Source organism: Cyanistes caeruleus, chromosome 30, assembly GCF_971803275.1.
Source record: "Cyanistes caeruleus chromosome 30, bCyaCae1.hap1.1, whole genome shotgun sequence".
Taxonomy (NCBI): domain Eukaryota; kingdom Metazoa; phylum Chordata; class Aves; order Passeriformes; family Paridae; genus Cyanistes; species Cyanistes caeruleus.
Window position 1 is genome coordinate 2,676,907 of NC_141730.1, and position 18,581 is coordinate 2,695,487.

Sequence of the window (18,581 nt, forward strand, 5' to 3'; positions counted from 1 at the left end):
GATTTGGGGAGGATTCTGTGGTGACCTCGACCATGAGGTGACAGCTTTCCCTGCATGAATTCCCACTAAATCCAGGAGGGAATTCCCAATTTAAGGGTGAAGAATTCCCGGGAAAGCACTGACTGCTGGACTCGTAGGGGCTGTGCACGTTCTCCAGGTGGCACTGCAGCTGGAAGGGGGTGCTGAAGTGGCGGTAGCAGTGCTGGCAGATGGTGTGAACGTCCACCTCGCCGTTCTGCTGGTCCAGCTCCACGTGGTGCTTCATGTGGTTCATGAACCTGCAGGGATGAAATTCCGGGATATTCCCGCTCCTCATCCCGGGAAAAGTCGCTCTGGGAATCGTTTCCCGTTGGGTTTTGGGTGATTCCTGGGTGATTCCTGGGTGATTCCAGGGTGATTCCAGGGTTATTCCAGGGTTATTCCTGGGTGATTCCAGGGTGATTCCAGGGTGATTCCTGGGTGATTCCAGGGTTATTCCAGGGTTATTCCAGGGTTATTCCTGGGTGATTCCTGGGTGATTCCTGGGTGATTCCTGGGTAATTCCTGGGTGATTCCTCCTTGGAGTGCAGTGGGGGCAGCGGTGCCCACATCCCACTGCCCATCATTCCCTGCTCATTCCCATCTCATTCCCAGACAATTCCCAGATAATTCCCATCCCATTCCCAGATAATTCCCATTCCCATCCCATTCCCATCCCATTCCCATCCCATTCCCAGATAATTCCCATTCCCATCCCATTCCCATCCCATTCCCATCCCATTCCCAGATAATTCCCATTCCCATCCCATTCCCATCCCATTCCCATCCCATTCCCAGGTAATTCCCATCCCATTCCCAAGTAATTCCCAATCCCCAGCTCACCGGATGTTGTTCTTGAGGCGCTCGGTGCAGTGGGGGCAGCGGTGCCCACATCCCACTGCCCATCATTCCCTGCTCATTCCCAGATAATTCCCATCCCATTCCCATCCCATTCCCAGACAATTCCCAGACAATTCCCAAGTAATTCCCATCCCATTCCCGGATAATTCCCAAACAATTCCCATTCCCAGACAATTCCCATCCCATTCCCAGATAATTCTCAGGTAATTCCCAGATATTTCCCAGACAATTCCCATTCCCATCCCATTCCCATCCCATTCCCATCCCATTCCCAGATATTTCCCAGACAATTCCCATTCCCATCCCATTCCCATCCCATCCCATCCCATTCCCAGACAATTCCCAGACAATTCCCATCCCATTCCCATCCCATTCCCAGATAATTCTCAGGTAATTCCCAGACAATTCCCAGACAATTCCCATTCCCATCCCATTCCCATCCCATTCCCATCCCATTCCCGTCCCATTCCCATCCCATTCCCAGACAATTCCCAGACAATTCCCAAACAATTCCCATTCCCAGACAATCCCCATCCCATCCCCAGGCTCACCGGATGTTGTTCTTGAGGCGCTTGGTGCAGTGGGGGCAGCGGAAGGAGGTCGGCACGCGCGGGCAGGCCGGCAGCGCCGCGCCCTCTGCCCGTCCCATTCCCATCCCATCCCATTCCCATTCCCAGACAATTCCCATCCCATTCCCGTTCCCATCCCATCCCCAGGCTCACCGGATGTTGTTCTTGAGGCGCTTGGTGCAGTGGGGGCAGCGGAAGGAGGTCGGCACGCGCGGGCAGGCCGGCAGCGCCGCGCCCTCTGCCCGTCCCATTCCCATCCCATCCCATTCCCATTCCCATTCCCAGATAATTCCCAGACAATTCCCATTCCCAGACAATCCCCAGACAATCCCAGGCTCACCGGATGTTGTTCTTGAGGCGCTTGGTGCAGTGGGGGCAGCGGAAGGAGGTGGGCACGCGCGGGCAGGCCGGCAGCGCCGCGCCCTCTGCCCGTCCCATTCCCATCCCATCCCATCCCATTCCCAGACAATTCCCATCCCATTCCCGTTCCCATCCCATCCCCAGGCTCACCGGATGTTGTTCTTGAGGCGCTTGGTGCAGTGGGGGCAGCGGAAGGAGGTCGGCACGCGCGGGCAGGCCGGCAGCGCCGCGCCCTTGCCGCCGTCGCGCCCGTAGTAGAACTCGTCCACCAGCATGATGAGCTTGGCCTGGGCCGGGTCGGCGCCGGGCTCGGAGCCCTCGGGAGCCGCCTTGGGAGGGGTCGGGGCCGGGGCCGGCGCCGGGGCCGGGGATGGGGAGGGGGCTCGGGCAGAGGGAGGGGCGGGATCGGCTTCCAGGGATTTGCGTTTCTTCAGGAATTCCACCAGTTCCGGGCAGCAGTACTGCGGGAGGGAAAGGGTTAATTGGGGGGGGAGTGGGGGGGATTAAAGGGAATTAATGGGAATTAATGGGGGAATTAATGGGGGAATTAATGGGGGGTTAATGGGGAATTAATGGGGGAATTAATGGGGGGTAATGGGGAAATTAATGGGGGGTTAATGGGAAATTAATGGGGGATTAATGGGGAATTAATGGGGGGTTAATGGGGGTTAATGGGGGAATTAATGGGGGATTAATGGGGGAATTAATGGGGGATTAATGGGGGGATTAATGGGAAATTAATGGGGGGATTAATGGGAAATTAATGGGGGGTTAATGGGGAATTAATGGGGGTTAATGGGGGAATTAATGGGGAATTAATGGGGAATTAATGGGGAATTAATGGAGGATTAATGGGGGATTAATGGGGGTTAATGGAGGAATTAATGGGGGATTAATGGGGGATTAATGGGGGTTACCCCCCTCATTAGGTGTGTCTGGAGTTAATTATCCCCTCATTAGGTGTGTCTGGAGTTAATTACCCCCTCACCTGTGTCTGCAGTTAATTACCCCCTCATTAGCTGTGTCTGCAGTTAATTACCCCCTCATTAACTGTGTCTGCAGTTAATTACCCCCTCATTAGCTGTGTCAGGAGTTGATTCCCCCCTGCCCAGCCCCGTCTGCAGTTAATTAGCCCCTCATTAACTGTGTCAGGAGTTAATTCCCCCCTCATTAGCCGTGTCTGGAGTTAATTACCCCCTCATTAGCCGTGTCAGGAGTTAATTACCCCCCTCATTAACTGTGTCTGGAGTTAATTACCCCCCTCCCAAACCCTGTCTGCAGTTAATTACCCCCCTCATTAGCTGTGTCTGCAGTTAATTACCCCCTCATTAACTGTGTCTGGAGTTAATTCCCCCCTCATTAGCCATGTCTGCAGTTAATTACCCCCTCATTAGCTGTGTCTGCAGTTAATTACCCCCTCATTAGCTGTGTCTGGAGTTAATTACCCCCCTCATTAACTGTGTCTGCAGTTAATTACCCCCTCATTAACTGTGTCTGGAGTTAATTCCCCCCTGCCAATCCCTGTCTGCAGTTAATTACCCCCTCATTAGCCTTGTCTGGAGTTAATTACCCTCAGCTGTGTCTGGAGTTAATTCCCCCCTCCCCAGCCCTGTCAGGAGTTAATTCCCCCCTCATTAGCCGTGTCTGGAGTTAATTACCCCCCTCATTAACGGTGTCAGGAGTTAATTCCCCCCTCCCCAGCCCCATCTGCAGTTAATTCCCCCCTCCCAAACCCTGTCTGGAGTTAATTACCCCCTCATTAACTGTGTCTGGAGTTAATTCCCCCCTCATTAGCCATGTCTGCAGTTAATTACCCCCCTCATTAGCCGTGTCAGGAGTCGATTCCCCCCTGCCCAGCCCCGTCTGCAGTTAATTACCCCCTCATTAACTGTGTCAGGAGTTAATTACCCCCTCCCAAACCCTGTCTGGAGTTAATTACCCCCCTCATTAGCTGTGTCAGCAGTTAATTACCCCCTCATTAACTGTGTCTGGAGTTAATTACCCCCTCATTGGCTCTTTCTGGAGTTAATTCCCCCCTCATTAACTGTGTCAGGAGTTAATTACCCCCTCATTAACTGTGTCTGCAGTTAATTACCCCCTCATTAGCTGTGTCTGGAGTTAATTCCCCCCTCATTAGCTGTGTCAGGAGTCAATTGCCCCCTCATTAACTGTGTCTGCAGTTAATTACCCCCTCATTAGCCGTGTCAGGAGTTAATTCCCCCCTCCCAAACCCTGTCAGGAGTTAATTACCCCCTCATTAACTGTGTCAGGAGTTAATTACCCCCCTCCCAAACCCTGTCTGCAGTTAATTCCCTCCTCATTAACTGTGTCTGGAGTTGATTCCACCCTCCCCATCCCCGTCTGCAGTTAATTACCCCCTCCCAAATCCTGTCTGCAGTTAATTACCCCCCTCATTAGCTGTGTCAGGAGTTAATTACCCCCCTCCCAAACCCTGTCTGGAGTTAATTACCCCCTCATTAGCTGTGTCAGGAGTTAATTCCCCTCAGCTGTGTCAGGAGTTAATTACCCCCCTCCCCAGCCCCGTCTGCAGTTAATTACCCCCCTCATTAGCTGTGTTTGGAGTTAATTACCCCCTCATTAGCCGTGTCAGGAGTTAATTCCCCCCTCCCAAACCCTGTCTGGAGTTAATTACCCCCCTCATTAGCTGTGTCTGGAGTTAATTACCCCCTCATTAACTGTGTCAGGAGTTAATTACCCCCATCATTAACTGTGTCTGCAGTTAATTACCCCCTCATTAGCCGTGTCAGGAGTTAATTCCCCCCCTCATTAGCTGTGTCAGGAGTTGATTCCCCCCTCATTAACTGTGTCTGCAGTTAATTCCCCCCTCATTAGCCGTGTCAGGAGTTAATTCCCCCCTCATTAGCTGTGTCTGGAGTTAATTACCCCCCCTGCCCAGCCCCGTTTGCAGTTAATTAGCCGCTCGTTAGGCTAATTGGGGCGCACTTACACACATGTGTCCGCGCAGGGCCTCGGTGACGCGGAACTGGGACTCACAGCGGGGACAGACCTTGCGGCCGCCGTCCTGCAGCTCCAGCCCGGCCACGGGCGAGGCGCTGCCTGCGGGCACAGGAGGAGGAGGAGGAGGAAGATCAGAGCCCCCAGTTCCTGCTCCAGGGATTCCCTGGGCTTTATCCCACCAAAAAGATAAAATTCCGGAATTTTCACGCAGAAAAATCCCAAATTTCTTGGGTTTTTGGTGTAGAAAATCCTGAATTTCCTGGGTTTTTCCCATAGAAAATTCTGAAATTCCTGGGTTTAACCCCTAGAAAATCCTGAAATTCCCATGTTTATCCTGTAGAAAATCCCCAATTCCCTGCTTTTCCCATAGAAAATCCTGAATTTCCTGGGTTTTTAATGTAGAAAATCCCCCAATTTCCTGGTTTTTTCGTGTAGAAAATCCTGAATTTCCTGGGTTTAACCCCTAGAAAATCCTGAATTTCCTGGGTTTTTCGTGTAGAAAATCCTGAATTTCCTGGGTTTTTCATGTAGAAAATCCTGAAATTCCTGGGTTTAACCCCTAGAAAATCCTGAAATTCCTGGGTTTAACCCCTACAAAATCCTGAATTTCCTGTTTTTTTCGTGTAGAAAATCCTGAATTTCCTGGGTTTAACCCCTAGAAAATCCTGAAATTCCTGGTTTTTTCCCATAGAAAATCCTGAAATTCCTGGGTTTTTCCTGTAGAAAATCCTGAATTTCCTGGGTTTTCGTGTAGAAAATCCTGAAATTCCTGGGTTTTTCATGTAGAAAATCCTGAATTTCCTGGGTTTTTCGTGTAGAAAATCCTGAAATTCCTGGGTTTAACCCCTAGAAAATCCTGAAATTCCTGGGTTTTTCATGTAGAAAATCCTGAATTTCCTGGGTTTTTCGTGTAGAAAATCCTGAATTTCCTGGGTTTAACCCCTAGAAAATCCTGAAATTCCTGGTTTTTTCCCATAGAAAATCCTGAAATTCCTGGGTTTTTCCTGTAGAAAATCCTGAATTTCCTGGGTTTTCGTGTAGAAAATCCTGAAATTCCTGGGTTTTTCATGTAGAAAATCCAAAATTTCTTGGGTTTTTTGTGTAGAAAATCCTGAAATTCCCATGTTTATCCTGTAGAAAATCCCCAATTCCCTGCTTTTCCCATAGAAAATCCTGAATTTCCTGGGTTTTTAATGTAGAAAATCCCCCAATTTCCTGTTTTTTTCGTGTAGAAAATCCTGGATTTCCTGGGCTTAACCCCTAGAAAATCCTGAATTTCCTGGGTTTTTCGTGTAGAAAATCCTGAATTTCCTGGGTTTTTCATGTAGAAAATCCTGAATTTCCTGGGGTTTTCGTGTAGAAAATCCTGAAATTCCCATGTTTATCCTGTAGAAAATCCCCAATTCCCTGCTTTTCCCATAGAAAATTCTGAAATTTCCTGGGTTTATCCCATAGAAAATCCTGAATTTCCTGCGTTTATCCTGTAGAAAATCCTGAAATTCCTGGGTTTTTCATGTAGAAAATTCTCAATTCACCAGGTTTATCCCACAAAAAATCCTGAAATTCCTGGTTTTTTCGTGTAGAAAATCCTGAATTTCCTGGGTTTTTAATGTAGAAAATCCCCCAATTTCCTGGTTTTTTCGTGTAGAAAATCCTGGATTTCCTGGGCTTAACCCCTAGAAAATCCTGAAATTCCTGTTTTTGTCCCATAGAAAATCCTGAAATTCCCATGTTTATCCTGTAGAAAATCCCCAATTCCCTGCTTTTCCCATAGAAAATTCTGAAATTTCCTGGGTTTATCCCATAGAAAATCCTGAATTTCCTGCGTTTATCCTGTAGAAAATCCTGAATTTCCTGGGTTTAACCCCTAGAAAATCCTGAAATTCCTGGTTTTTCATGTAGAAAATCCTGAAATTCCTGGATTTTCACGTAGAAAATCCCAAATTTCCTGGTTTTTTCGTGTAGAAAATCCTGAAATTCCTGGGTTTAACCCCTAGAAAATCCTGAAATTCCTGGATTTTTCCTGTAGAAAATTCTCAATTCTCCAGGTTTATCCCACAAAAAAATCCTGAAATTCCTGCGCTTATCCTGTGGAAAATTCCCAATTCCCTGGGTTTATCCTGCAGAAAATTCCCAATTCCTCGTGTTTATCCCATAGAAAATCGCCAATTCCCAGCTTTTTCCTGGGTTTATCCCATAAAAAATCCCATAAAATATTTGAGGGCTTATAAATCAATTTTGGGTTCCCAATGCCATGGAAATTTATGGGATTCACCCCAAATTTCCCACCAAATCCCACAGGATTCACCCTAAATTTCCCCACCAAATCCAATGAAATTTATGGGATTCACCCCAAATTTCCCCACCAAATCCAATGAAATTTATGGGATTCACCCCAAATTTCCCCACCAAATCCAATGAAATTTATGGGACTCACCCCAAATTTCCCCACCAAATCCCACGGGACTCACCCCAAATTTCCCCACCAAATCCCATGAAATTTATGGGATTCACCCCCAATTTCCCCACCAAATCCCATTAAATTTATGGGATTCACCCCAAATTTCCCCACCAAATCCCATTAAATTTATGGGATTCACCCCAAATTTTACCACCAAATCCCATTAAATTTATGGGATTCACCCCAAATTTCCCACCAAATCCCACAGGATTCACCCCAGATTTCCCCACCAAATCCCATTAAATTTATGGGATTCACCCCAAATTTCCCCACCAAATCCCATGGGATTCACCCCAAATTTCCCCACCAAATCCCACGGGATTCACCCCCAATTTTACCACCAAATCCCATGGGATTCACCCCAGATTTCCCCACCAAATCCCATTAAATTTCTGGGATTCACCCCAAATTTCCCACAGGAAATCCACACAACCCCCCAACCTTTTTCCTCCCCACCCCCCTGAACACCCCCAAAACCCCATCCCCTCCTCCCCGCATCCGCCAATTCCCAGATTTCTCTTAAATTTAAAATATTTAAAAAACCAAATCCCTGATTTTTGATTTTTTTTACCTTTCCTGGGGGCGGAGGAGGCGGCGGCCTCGGCGGTGCCGCGCTGCTGCCCGGCGCCGGGGCCGCAGTTGGGCGCGGCCAGCGCGGCGGGGCCGGGGGCCAGCGATGGCACCGTGCCCACCGTGTTCACCAGCTTGGCGACCTCGGGGCCGCCGGAGCCGTCGCCGGGGACGCCCGGGCGCTTCACCGTCACGAAGCTGGCGATGCTCACTGCGCCGGGAGACAGAGAATTCCCAATGGGTGGAGTTCCAGTGGAATTCCAGCCAGGAATTCACAAATTGACCCTCTTTTGACCCCAAGACTCTCCTCATCCCCCAATCTATGTTTGGGTGGAATTCCAACCAGGAATTCACAAATCGACCCCCTTTTGACCCCAAGACTCTCCTCATCTCCCAGTCTATGTTTGGATGGAATTCCAACCAGGAATTCACAAATCGAACCCCTTTTAACCCTGAGCTGCCCCAAGACTCTCCTCATCTCCCAGTCTATGTTTGGGTGAAATTCCAATGGAATTCCAACCAGGAATTCACAAATTGACCCCCTTTTGACCCCAAACTGCCCCAAGACTGTTCTCATTCCCCAGTCTATGTTTGGGTGGAATTCCAATGGAATTCCAACCAGGAATTCACAAATCGAACCCATTTTGTCCCCTTTTGACCCCAAGACTCTCCTCATCTCCCAGTCTATGTTTGGGTGGAATTCCAATGGAATTTCGGACAGGAATTCACAAATCAAACCCCTTTTGACCCCAAACCACCTCAGGTCCTCTTCATCTCCCAGTCTATGTTTGGGTGGAATTCCAACCAGGAATTCACAAATCGAACCCCTTTTGACCCCAAAGTGCCTCAAGACTCTCCTCATCTCCCAGTCTATGTTTGGGTGGAATTCCAATGGAATTCCAACCAGGAATTCACAAATTGACCCCCTTTTGACCCCAAGACTCTCCTCATCCCCCAGTCTATGTTTGGGTGGAATTCCAACCAGGAATTCACAAATTGACCCCCTTTTGACCCCAAGACTCTCCTCATCTCCCAGTCTGTGTTTGGATGAAATTCCAATGGAATTCCAACCAGGAATTCACAAATTGAACCCCTTTTGACCCCAAACCACCTCAGGTCCTCTTCATCTCCCAGTCTATGTTTGGACAAAATTCCAAAGGAATTCAAACCAGGAATTCCAACTTTTGACCCCAAACTGCCCCAGACTCTCCTCATTTCCCAACCAACGTTTGGACAAAATTCCAAAGGAATTCCAGCCAGGAATTCCAACTTTTGACCCCAGATTCTCTGCATTTCCCAACCTATACGTGGACAAAATTCCAAAGGAATTCCAGCCAGGAAGTCCCACTCTTGACCACAGCCCCTCCTCATTTCCCAATCAACATCTGGACAAAATTCCAACCAGGAATTCCAGCCAGGAATTCCAACTTTTGACCCCAAACCTCCCCAGCCCCTCCTCATCTCCCAATCAACATCTGGACAAAATTCCAACAGAATTCCAGCCAGGAATTCCAACTTTTGACCCCAGCCCCTCCTCATCTCCCAATCAACATCTGGACAAAATTCCAACCAGGAATTCCAGCCAGGAATTCCAACTTTTGACCCCAGCCCCTCCTCATCTCCCAATCAACATCTGGACAAAATTCCAATGGAATTCCAGCCAGGAATTCCAACTTTTGACCCCAGCCCCTCCTCATCTCCCAATCAACATCTGGACAAAATTCCAACCAGGAATTCCAGCCAGGAATTCCAACTTTTGACCCCAGCCCCTCCTCATCTCCCAATCAACATCTGGACAAAATTCCAATGGAATTCCAGCCAGGAATTCCAACTTTTGACCCCAAACCTCCCCAGCCCCTCCTCATTCCCCACCCCACCAAGAACCCCCCTCCTCCCAAGGCCGCCCCCGCGGATTTTTCCGCTCGGGAATTCCCCGCGGAATCCGGGATAAAAACTCGGGAAGAAGGGAGGAGGGACTCACTCTGCTGGGGCACCTGGGCCTGGGGCACGGTGCTGCGGAGGGTCAGCGTGGCCGGGATGACGGTGGCGAAGGCGTTGGTGGCCGGCCGGCCGGGCCCGGCGCTGCCCGCTCGCACCTGAGCCACCGGCGAGAACACCTGCGGCACGCCCACCGCCGGCTTCACAAACTGCGTGCCCGGGGCTGGAAACACGCGGCAGGAAAAGTTGGGAGAAGTTGGGAAAAGTTGGGAAAAGTTGGGAAAAGTTGGGAAAAGTTGGGATTTGGAGGTTTGTTTCTAGGTGGGATTAATGGAATTTATTAATCCCTACTGATGGTTTAACAAACTGAGTGCCTGAGGCTGAAAACACACAGCGGGAAAAGTTGGGAAAAGTTGGGAAAAGTTGGGAGAAGTTGGGAGAAGTTGGGATTTGGAGGTTTGTTTCTAGGTGGGATTAATGGAAAATAGAATTAATTAATCCCTGCTGATGGTTTAACAAACTCGGTGGCCAGGGCTGTAAACACGCGGCGGGAAAAGTTGGGAGAAGTTGGGAAAAGTTGGGAGAAGTAGGGAAAAGTTGGGAAAAGTTGGGAAAAGTTGGGAAAAGTTGGGATTTGGAGGTCTGTTTCTAGGTGGGATTAAATGGACTTTATTAATCCCTACTGATGGTTTAACAAACTGAGTGCCCGGGGCTGAAAACATGCGGCGGGAGAAGTTGGGAGAAGTTGGGAAAAGTTGGGAAAAGTTGGGAGAAGTTGGGAGAAGTTGGGAAAAGTTGGGAAAAGTTGAGATTTGGAGGTTTGTTTCCAGGTGGGATTAATGGAAAATGGAATTAATTAATTCCTACTGATGGTTTAACAAACTGCGTGCCCGGGGCTGAAAACACGCGGCGGGAAAAGTTGGGAGAAGTTGGGAGAAGTTGGGAAAAGTTGGGAAAAGTTGAGATTTGGAGGTTTGTTTCCAGGTGGGATTAATGGAAAATGGAATTAATTCATTCCTACTGATGGTTTAACAAACTCAGTGGCCAGGGCTGTAAACACGTGGCAGGAAAAGTAGGGAGAAGTTGGGAGAAGTTGGGAAAAGTTGGGAAAAGTTGGGAGAAGTTGGGAGAAGTTGGGATTTGGAGGTTTGTTTCTAGGTGGGATTAATGGAAAATGGAATTAATTAATTCCTACTGATGGTTTAACAAACTCAGTGGCCAGGGCTGGAAACACGCGGCGGGAAAAGTTGGGAGAAGTTGGGAGAAGTTGGGAAAAGTTGGGAAAAGTTGGGAAAAGTTGGGAAAAGTTGGGAAAAGTTGGGAAAAGTTGGGAAAAGTTGGGAAAAGTTGGGAAAAGTTGGGAAAAGTTGGGAAAAGTTGGGAAAAGTTGGGATTTGGAGGTTTGTTTCTAGGTGGGATTAATGGAAAATGGAATTAATTAATTCCCACTGCCAGCTTCACAAACTGCGTGCCCGGGGCTGAAAACACGCGGTGGGAAAAGTTGGGAGAAGTTGGGAAAAGTTGGGAGAAGTTGGGAAAAGTTGGGAGAAGTTGGGAAAAGTTGGGGAAAGTTGGGATTTGGAGGTTTGTTTCCAGGTGGGATTAATGGAATTTATTAATTCCTACTCCTGGTTTAACAAACTGAGTGCCTGAGGCTGCAAACACACACAGAGCTGGATCTGACCCTGCTCCAGGGGAAATCTGGGAAAATTTCCTCTGGCAAATCCTCACCATCATCATCATCATCATCATCATCATCATTCATAGCATTATTAATTAGCAATTATGATTTGATTGCTTTTTAATTAATTTATTAATTAACTACCTAGCAAGAGGAGGGGTGGGCCCCATCTGACTCATGAGGCGCTGCACCGGCCACTCCTCATCCTCATTATTATTTATTCATGATTATTATTTGATTAAGAACTGATTGATTGATTGATTGATTGATTACCTGGCACGAGGGTGATGGGCCGGACAGTCTGGCCCTGCTGGACATTGAGCACGATGCCCACCTGGTTCATGGGGCTCTGCACGGGCCGGACATTCCGCACTGGGAATCCCTGGAATCCAAAGGGATCCGTCAGAAACCCGGGAAAGATACCCCAAACCATCCCAAAAAATCCCTGGAATCCAAGGGATCCGTCAGAAACCCGGGAAAGATATCCCAAACAATCCCAAAATCATCCCTGGAATCCAAAGGATCCCACAGAAACCTGGGGAAATATCCCAAACAATCCCAAAATCATCCCTGGAATCCAAGGGATCCATCAGAATCCAGGAAAGATATCCCAAACAATCCCAAAAAATCCCTGGAATCCAAGGGATCCATCAGAAACCCGGGAAAAATATCCCAAACATTCCCAAAATCATCCCTGGAATCCAAAGGATCCATCAGAAACCCGGGAAAGATATCCCAAACAATCCCAAAATCATCCCTGGAATCCAAAGGATCCATCAGAAACCCGGGAAAAATATCCCAAACAATCCCAAAATCATCCCTGGAATCCAAGGGATCCAACAGAGCACAGGAAAGATATCCCAAACATTCCCAAAATCATCCCTGGAATCCAAGGGATCCAGCAGAACCCAGGAAAGATATCCCAAACATTCCCAAAATCATCCCTGGAATCCAAAGGGATCCCTCAGAAACCTGGGAAAATATCCCAAACAATCCCAAAATCATCCCTGGAATCCAAGGGATCCGTCAGAGCACAGGAAAGATATCCCAAACAATCCCAAAATCATCCCTGGAATCCAAAGGATCCATCAGAGCACAGGAAAGATATCCCAAACATTCCCAAAAAATCCCTGGAATCCAAAGGGATCCCTCAGAAACCTGGGAAAGATATCCCAAACAATCCCAAAATCATCCCTGGAATCCAAAGGATCCAGCAGAACCCAGGAAAGATATCCCAAACAATCCCAAAAAATCCCTGGAATCCAAAGGATCCATCAGAAACCTGGGAAAATATCCCAAACAATCCCAAAATCATCCCTGGAATCCAAAGGATCCATCAGAGCACAGGAAAGATATCCCAAACATTCCCAAAAAATCCCTGGAATCCAAAGGATCCAGCAGAACCCGGGAAAGATATCCCAAACAATCCCAAAATCATCCCTGGAATCCAAGGGATCCATCAGAAACCTGGGAAAATATCCCAAACAATCCCAAAATCATCCCTGGAATCCAAAGGGATCCAACAGAATCCAGGAAAGATATCCCAAACAATCCCAAAAAATCCCTGGAATCCAAGGGATCCATCAGAAACCTGGGAAAATATCCCAAACAATCCCAAAAAATCCCTTCCCAGAAAAATTCCAGCAAGGTCCAACCCCCATCTCACAGCCCCAAGTGGATTTTGGCACGTTGAGAAAACAGCTTTAAAAAAAAAAAAAAATCACTGAAAAAAGCGATTTTTTTCCCCAATAAAGAGGATTTTTCATGGATTTTCCATGGAATTCCAGGTGAGAGGCTCTTCCCAGGAAAATAAAATCCGCCAAGGTTTGAGGATTTGGGGTCTAACCCCAATTCCAAGCCCGGGGGCGGGGGGGGGGGATTTTGGCGCAACGGAAAAACGCGCGGCGGGAAAAGCAGCGAGAAGCTGGAATTCCCGGGGGTTTGGATTTCCCATGGATTTCCCATGGATCTCCCATGGATCTCCCATGGATTTGGGGCCGTGGGGCTCACCTGGGTGGTGATGAAGATGGGCTGGGTGCCCGCGGGAGGGTTGGTGCCGTGGTTGGCGTTCTGCATCAGCTGCACCGGCCGCAGCAGCGGCTGCGTCACCACCGCGCCCAGGCCCGGCGCGGGGCTCTGCGCCAGCAGCAGGGACTGCCCGCCCGGCTGGACGGCGGCGTTCCCACCTGGAAAACCGGCAGGGAAAAGGGGGGAAAAGGGGGAAAAGTTGGGGGAATGTTGGGGAAAAAAATGAGGAAAAAGGGAGAAAAGTTGGGGGAATGTTGTGGGGAAAGTGGGGGGAAAATGTGAGAGAAGGGGGAAAAGTTGGGGGAATGTTGGGGGGAAAAATGAGGAAAAAGGGGGAAAAGTTGGGGGAAAAAAACGTAGGTAAAGGGGAAAAGTTGGGGGAATGTTGGGGGAAAGTGGGAGGAAAAATGTGGGAAAAGGGGGAAAAGTTGGGGGAAAAAATGTGGGAAAAGGGGGAAAAGTTGGGGGGAAAAACAGAGGAAAAGGAAGAAAAGTTGGGGGAAAGGTTGGGGGAAAGTTGGGGAAAAAATGTGGGAAAAGGGGGAAAAGTTGGGGGGGAAAGTGAGGGAAAAAACGTGGGAAAAGAGGGAAAAGTTGGGGGAAAAACGTGGGAAAAGGGGGAAAAGTTGGGGGAAAAACGTGGGAAACGGGGAAAAGTTAAGGGAATGTTGGGGGGAAAGTTGGGGGAATGTTGGGGAAAAAAATGTGGGAAAAGTTGGGGGAAAAAACATGGGGAAGGGGGAAAAGTTGGGGGAATGTTGGGGGGAAAAATGAGGAAAAAGGGGGAAAAGTTGGGGGAAAAAATGTGGGAAAAGGGGGAAAAGTTGGGGGAATGTTGGGGGAAAGTGGGAGGAAAAATGTGGGAAAAGGGGGAAAAGTTGGGGGAAAAACGTGGGAAAAGGGAGGAAAGTTGGGGGAATGTTGGGGGGAAAGTTGGGGGAAAAAATGTGGGAAAAGGGGAAAAGTTGGGGAAAAAACGTGGGAAAAGGGGAAAAGTTAAGGGAATGTTGGGGGGAAAGTTGGGGGGAAAGTTGGGGAAAAGTTGGGGAAAAAAATGTGGGAAAAGTTGGGGGAAAAAACATGGGGAAGGGGGAAAAGTTGGGGGAATGTTGGGGGGAAAAATGTGGGAAAAGGGGGAAAAGTTGGGGGAAAAAATGTGGGAAAAGGGGGAAAAGTTGGGGGAATGTTGGGGGGAAAGTTGGGGAAAAAATGTGGGAAAAGGGGGAAAAGTTGGGGGGAAAGTGAGGGAAAAAATGATGGAAAAGAGGGAAAAGTTGGGGAAAAAACGTGGGAAAAGGGGGAAAAGTTAGGGGAATGTTGTGGGGAAAGTGGGGGAAAAAATGTGGGAAAAGTTGGGGAAAAGTTAAGGGAATGTTGGGGGGAAAGTTGGGGGGAAAGTTGGGGAAAAAAATGTGGGAAAAGTTGGGGGAAAAAACACGGGGAAGGGGGAAAAGTTGGGGGAATGTTGGAAGAAAGTGGGAGGAAAAATGTGGGAAAAGGGGGAAAAGTTGGGGGAAAAAATGTGGGAAAAGGGGGAAAGTTGGGAGAAAAAACGAGGGAAAAGGGGGAAAAGTTAGGGGAAAAGTTGGGGGGAAAAATTAGGGAAAAGTAAGTGGGAAAAAAAGGGAAAATTAGGGAAAAATAATTGGGAAAAAAAGGGGGGAAATAAGGGGGAAAAAAGGGGAAAATCAGGGAAAAATAATTGGGAAAAAAAGGGGAAAAATTAGGGAAAAATAATTGGGAAAAAAAGGGGAAAATCAGGGAAAAATAATTGGGGAAAAAAAGGGGGGAAATAAGGGGGAAAAAAGGGGAAAATCAGGGAAAAATAATTGGGGAAAAAGGGGAAAATTAGGGAAAAATAATTGAGAAAAAAAGGGGAAAATCAGGGAAAAATGAGTGGGAAAAAAAGGGGAAAATCAGGGAAAAATAATTGGGAAAAAAAGGGGGAAATAAGGGGGAAAAAAGGGGAAAATCAGTGAAAAATAATTGGGGAAAAAGGGGAAAATCAGGGAAAAATTAGGGAAAAATAAGGGGGGAAAAAGGGGAAAATCAGGGAAAAATAATTGGGGAAAAAAAGGGGGGAAATAAGGGGGAAAAAAGGGGAAAATCAGGGAAAAATAACTGGGGAAAAAGGGGGAAAATTAGGGAAAAATAATTGGGAAAAAAAGGGGAAAATCAGGGAAAAATAATTGTGGAAAAAGGGGAAAATCAGGGAAAAATAATTGGGAAAAAAAGGGGAAAATCAGGGAAAAATAATTGGGAAAAAAGGGGGGAAATAAGGGGGAAAAAAGGAAAATCAGGGGAAAATAATTGGGGAAAAAGGGGAAAATCAGGGAAAAATGAGTGGGAAAAAAAGGGGAAAATCAGGGAAAAATAATTGGGGAAAAAGGGGAAAATCAGGGAAAAATTAGGGAAAAATAATTGGGAAAAAAAGGGGGGAAATAAGGGGGAAAAAAGGGGAAAATCAGGGAAAAATGAGGGGGAAAAAGGGGAAAATCAGGGAAAAATTAGGGAAAAATAAGGGGGGAAAAAAAGGGGAAAATTAGGGAAAAATAATTGGGAAAAAAAGGGGAAAATCAGGGGAAAATGGGAGAAAAGACCTGTGGAATTTTTTTCCATGGAATTGTAATCCTCCACCACGGAATCCTCGATGACGTCGCTGATTTTTTGCCATGGCTCCAGCTCCTCCTCCTCGCATTCCATGAAAAGATCCGTGTCCGCCATCCTGGGGGAAAAAAAAAGGGCAAAAATGGGAATTTGGCATTAAAAAACTCACAGGGATTTATTTATCTTTTTTTTTTCCCAAAGGGAGGAATAGGAGTTATGGGTTTGGGTTGGTTTTAGATCCCGAAATTCCAAGGAAAAATAAATGGAGATGGGAATTTTCAGGGTATTTCTTTGGTTTTCTTTAGGGAAATCTGGGGGAAATTCCTGGATTTGACTCAAAATTGGGATTTTTTCCCTTCCTCAATCACGGAGGAATTCCAGGTTATTTCTCTGCTTCAAAATCTCCCTTTTCTTCCGAGGGAATCTGTGGAATTTGGGATGAAAATCCCCGGGATTGACTCAAAATTGGAATATTTTGCCTCTCCCCTGCTGAGGAATTCCAGGTTATCTCCAGGTTTTAAAAATTTAAACTCCCAAAAATTTAAGATTTCCGAAAATTCCGAATTATTTTTGGTTATCCTGAAATTCCCAGCTTGGAAAGAGCAGTGGGAGCTTTGGTTTGGAGGCTTTGAATTAAAGTTAGAATGAAGTAAAAATTTAAAAATAAAAATGGAAATGAAAATTAAAAAAAGGGTAAACTGAGTTAAAATAAAATTAAAAATAAAATTAAAATTAAAAATAAAATTTAAAAATAAAAATGGAAATGAAAATTAAAAAAAGGGTAAACTGAGTTAAAATAAAATTAAAAATAAAATTAAAATTAAAAATAAAATTAAAATTAAAAATAAAATTAAAAATAAAATTAAAATTAAAAATAAAATTAAAAATAAAATTAAAAATAAAATTAAAAATAAAAATAAAATTAAGGCTAAAAATTAAATTTAAAAAATAAAATAAAGTTAAAACTTCAAATGGAAATAAATAAAAATAAAAAATATGAACAAAAATAAGGAAAAATAAAAACAAAAATATGGATCAAAATAAGAAATTTAATAATAAAAAATTAATAATAATAAAAATGCAATAAAAATATAAATATAAGTAAAAACATTACTACAAATATAATCAAAAATATACATTTTGGGAGGAGAATTCCAAGAATTTGGGGATTTCAAGGAAAATGTGTACAGGGATAAAAAATAAAAACCAAAAATAGAAATTAAAATTAAAGCACTGGGAGGAGAATTCCAAGAATTTGGGGATTTAAAGGAAAATTTGTGCAGGAATAAAAAACCAAAAATAGAAATTAAAATTAAAGCACTGGGAGGAGAATTTCAAGAATTTGGGGATTTAAAGGAAAATTTGTGCAGGGATAAAAAATAAAAACCAAAAATAGAAATTAAAATTAAAGCACTGGGAGGAGAATTCCAAGAATTTGGGGATTTCACGAAAATTTGTGCAGGGATAAAAAACCAAAAATCCAAAAATAGAAATTAGGGTTATTAAAATTAAATTTTAATTAATTTAAAAATTTAAAAATTAAATTTAATTAATTTAAAATTAAAGCACTGGGAGGAGAATTCCAAGAATTTGGGGATTTCAAGGAAAATTTGTGCAGGAATAAAAATAAAAGTGAACCAGAGCTTCCCCAGCCTGGGAATTCTCTCCGTTACCTCCACCTGAAGTGGTGGAATTGTGGAAAATTTTCCTGGAATGGGGGAAAAAATGGAATTTTGGTGTCTGCCATAGCAGAGGCAGAACCTTGGAATGTTCTCCTGCCTCTTCCCAAAAAATTCCATCCTCCAGGCCTTGGGAAAACTGGAAAAATGATCCCAAACAAATCAGGAATGGTTGGTTTTCCTTTGGCTTTGAGGTGGATAAAATGCCCCAATTCAATGTTAATAAGAATCAATAATTCTATTTCATTAACGGCCCTAAAACATCCAGGAATGGGGAAAAAATCTGGGAATTTGGAAGTGAATTTGGGAAGCAAAAAGCAAATTTCTTTTGGGATGTCACCTTCCCATCCATAAAAAAAAACAGGAAAATCTCATCCCAAGCAGCTTTCCATTAATTAATCAGATTTAATATGTTAATTAAGCATTAAAAGCCTTTCAAATGCTTTATTTTGATTTTTTTTATGATTATTAATTTTTTTTTTTTCCCCGGCATTTTTGGGAATTTTCCTGGTGGGATCCCTTCCATCCCCTGGCCACACTGGGATCGGGTGAATCCCAAGAAAACTGAGTCAACTGCAGGAAATTCGAGTTGATCCCGAGAAAATCGGATTTTTGGGAAGCAGGATCCCATCCAGAGGGAATTCCAGGAAAACCTCGGGATGGCACCAAACACTGGGAATTTTCAGAGCCAGCAGCAGCCTCGGGGGATTTTTGGGATGGAATCCCAAATCCTGCTGGAGAGAGGGAGGGAGGGAGGGAGGGAGGGAATTCCTGCGCTCCTGACCCTTTCCCAGGAGGGAAAAGGAGGAGTTTTCCCGTTTTTCCCTGCT

General features: G+C 45.6%; 1 protein-coding gene across 2 annotated transcripts in view; it reads right to left on the bottom strand.

Annotated features, from left to right (window-relative positions):
* The window catches only part of POGZ (pogo transposable element derived with ZNF domain), a 42,563-nt gene that overhangs the window by 20,557 nt on the left and 3,425 nt on the right, over positions 1 to 18,581 (bottom strand). For both annotated transcript variants that reach the window (XM_086866393.1, XM_086866394.1), the window contains exons 2-9: positions 16,066 to 16,190; positions 13,448 to 13,623; positions 11,711 to 11,819; positions 9,800 to 9,979; positions 7,820 to 8,029; positions 4,777 to 4,886; positions 1,959 to 2,269; positions 124 to 278 (exon numbers count right to left, since the gene is read on the bottom strand). In XM_086866393.1, coding sequence (XP_086722519.1) covers positions 124 to 278; positions 1,959 to 2,269; positions 4,777 to 4,886; positions 7,820 to 8,029; positions 9,800 to 9,979; positions 11,711 to 11,819; positions 13,448 to 13,623; positions 16,066 to 16,189 — 1,375 coding nt within the window. In that variant the 5' untranslated portion in view covers position 16,190. The remainder of the gene's footprint in view (positions 1 to 123; positions 279 to 1,958; positions 2,270 to 4,776; positions 4,887 to 7,819; positions 8,030 to 9,799; positions 9,980 to 11,710; positions 11,820 to 13,447; positions 13,624 to 16,065; positions 16,191 to 18,581) is intronic.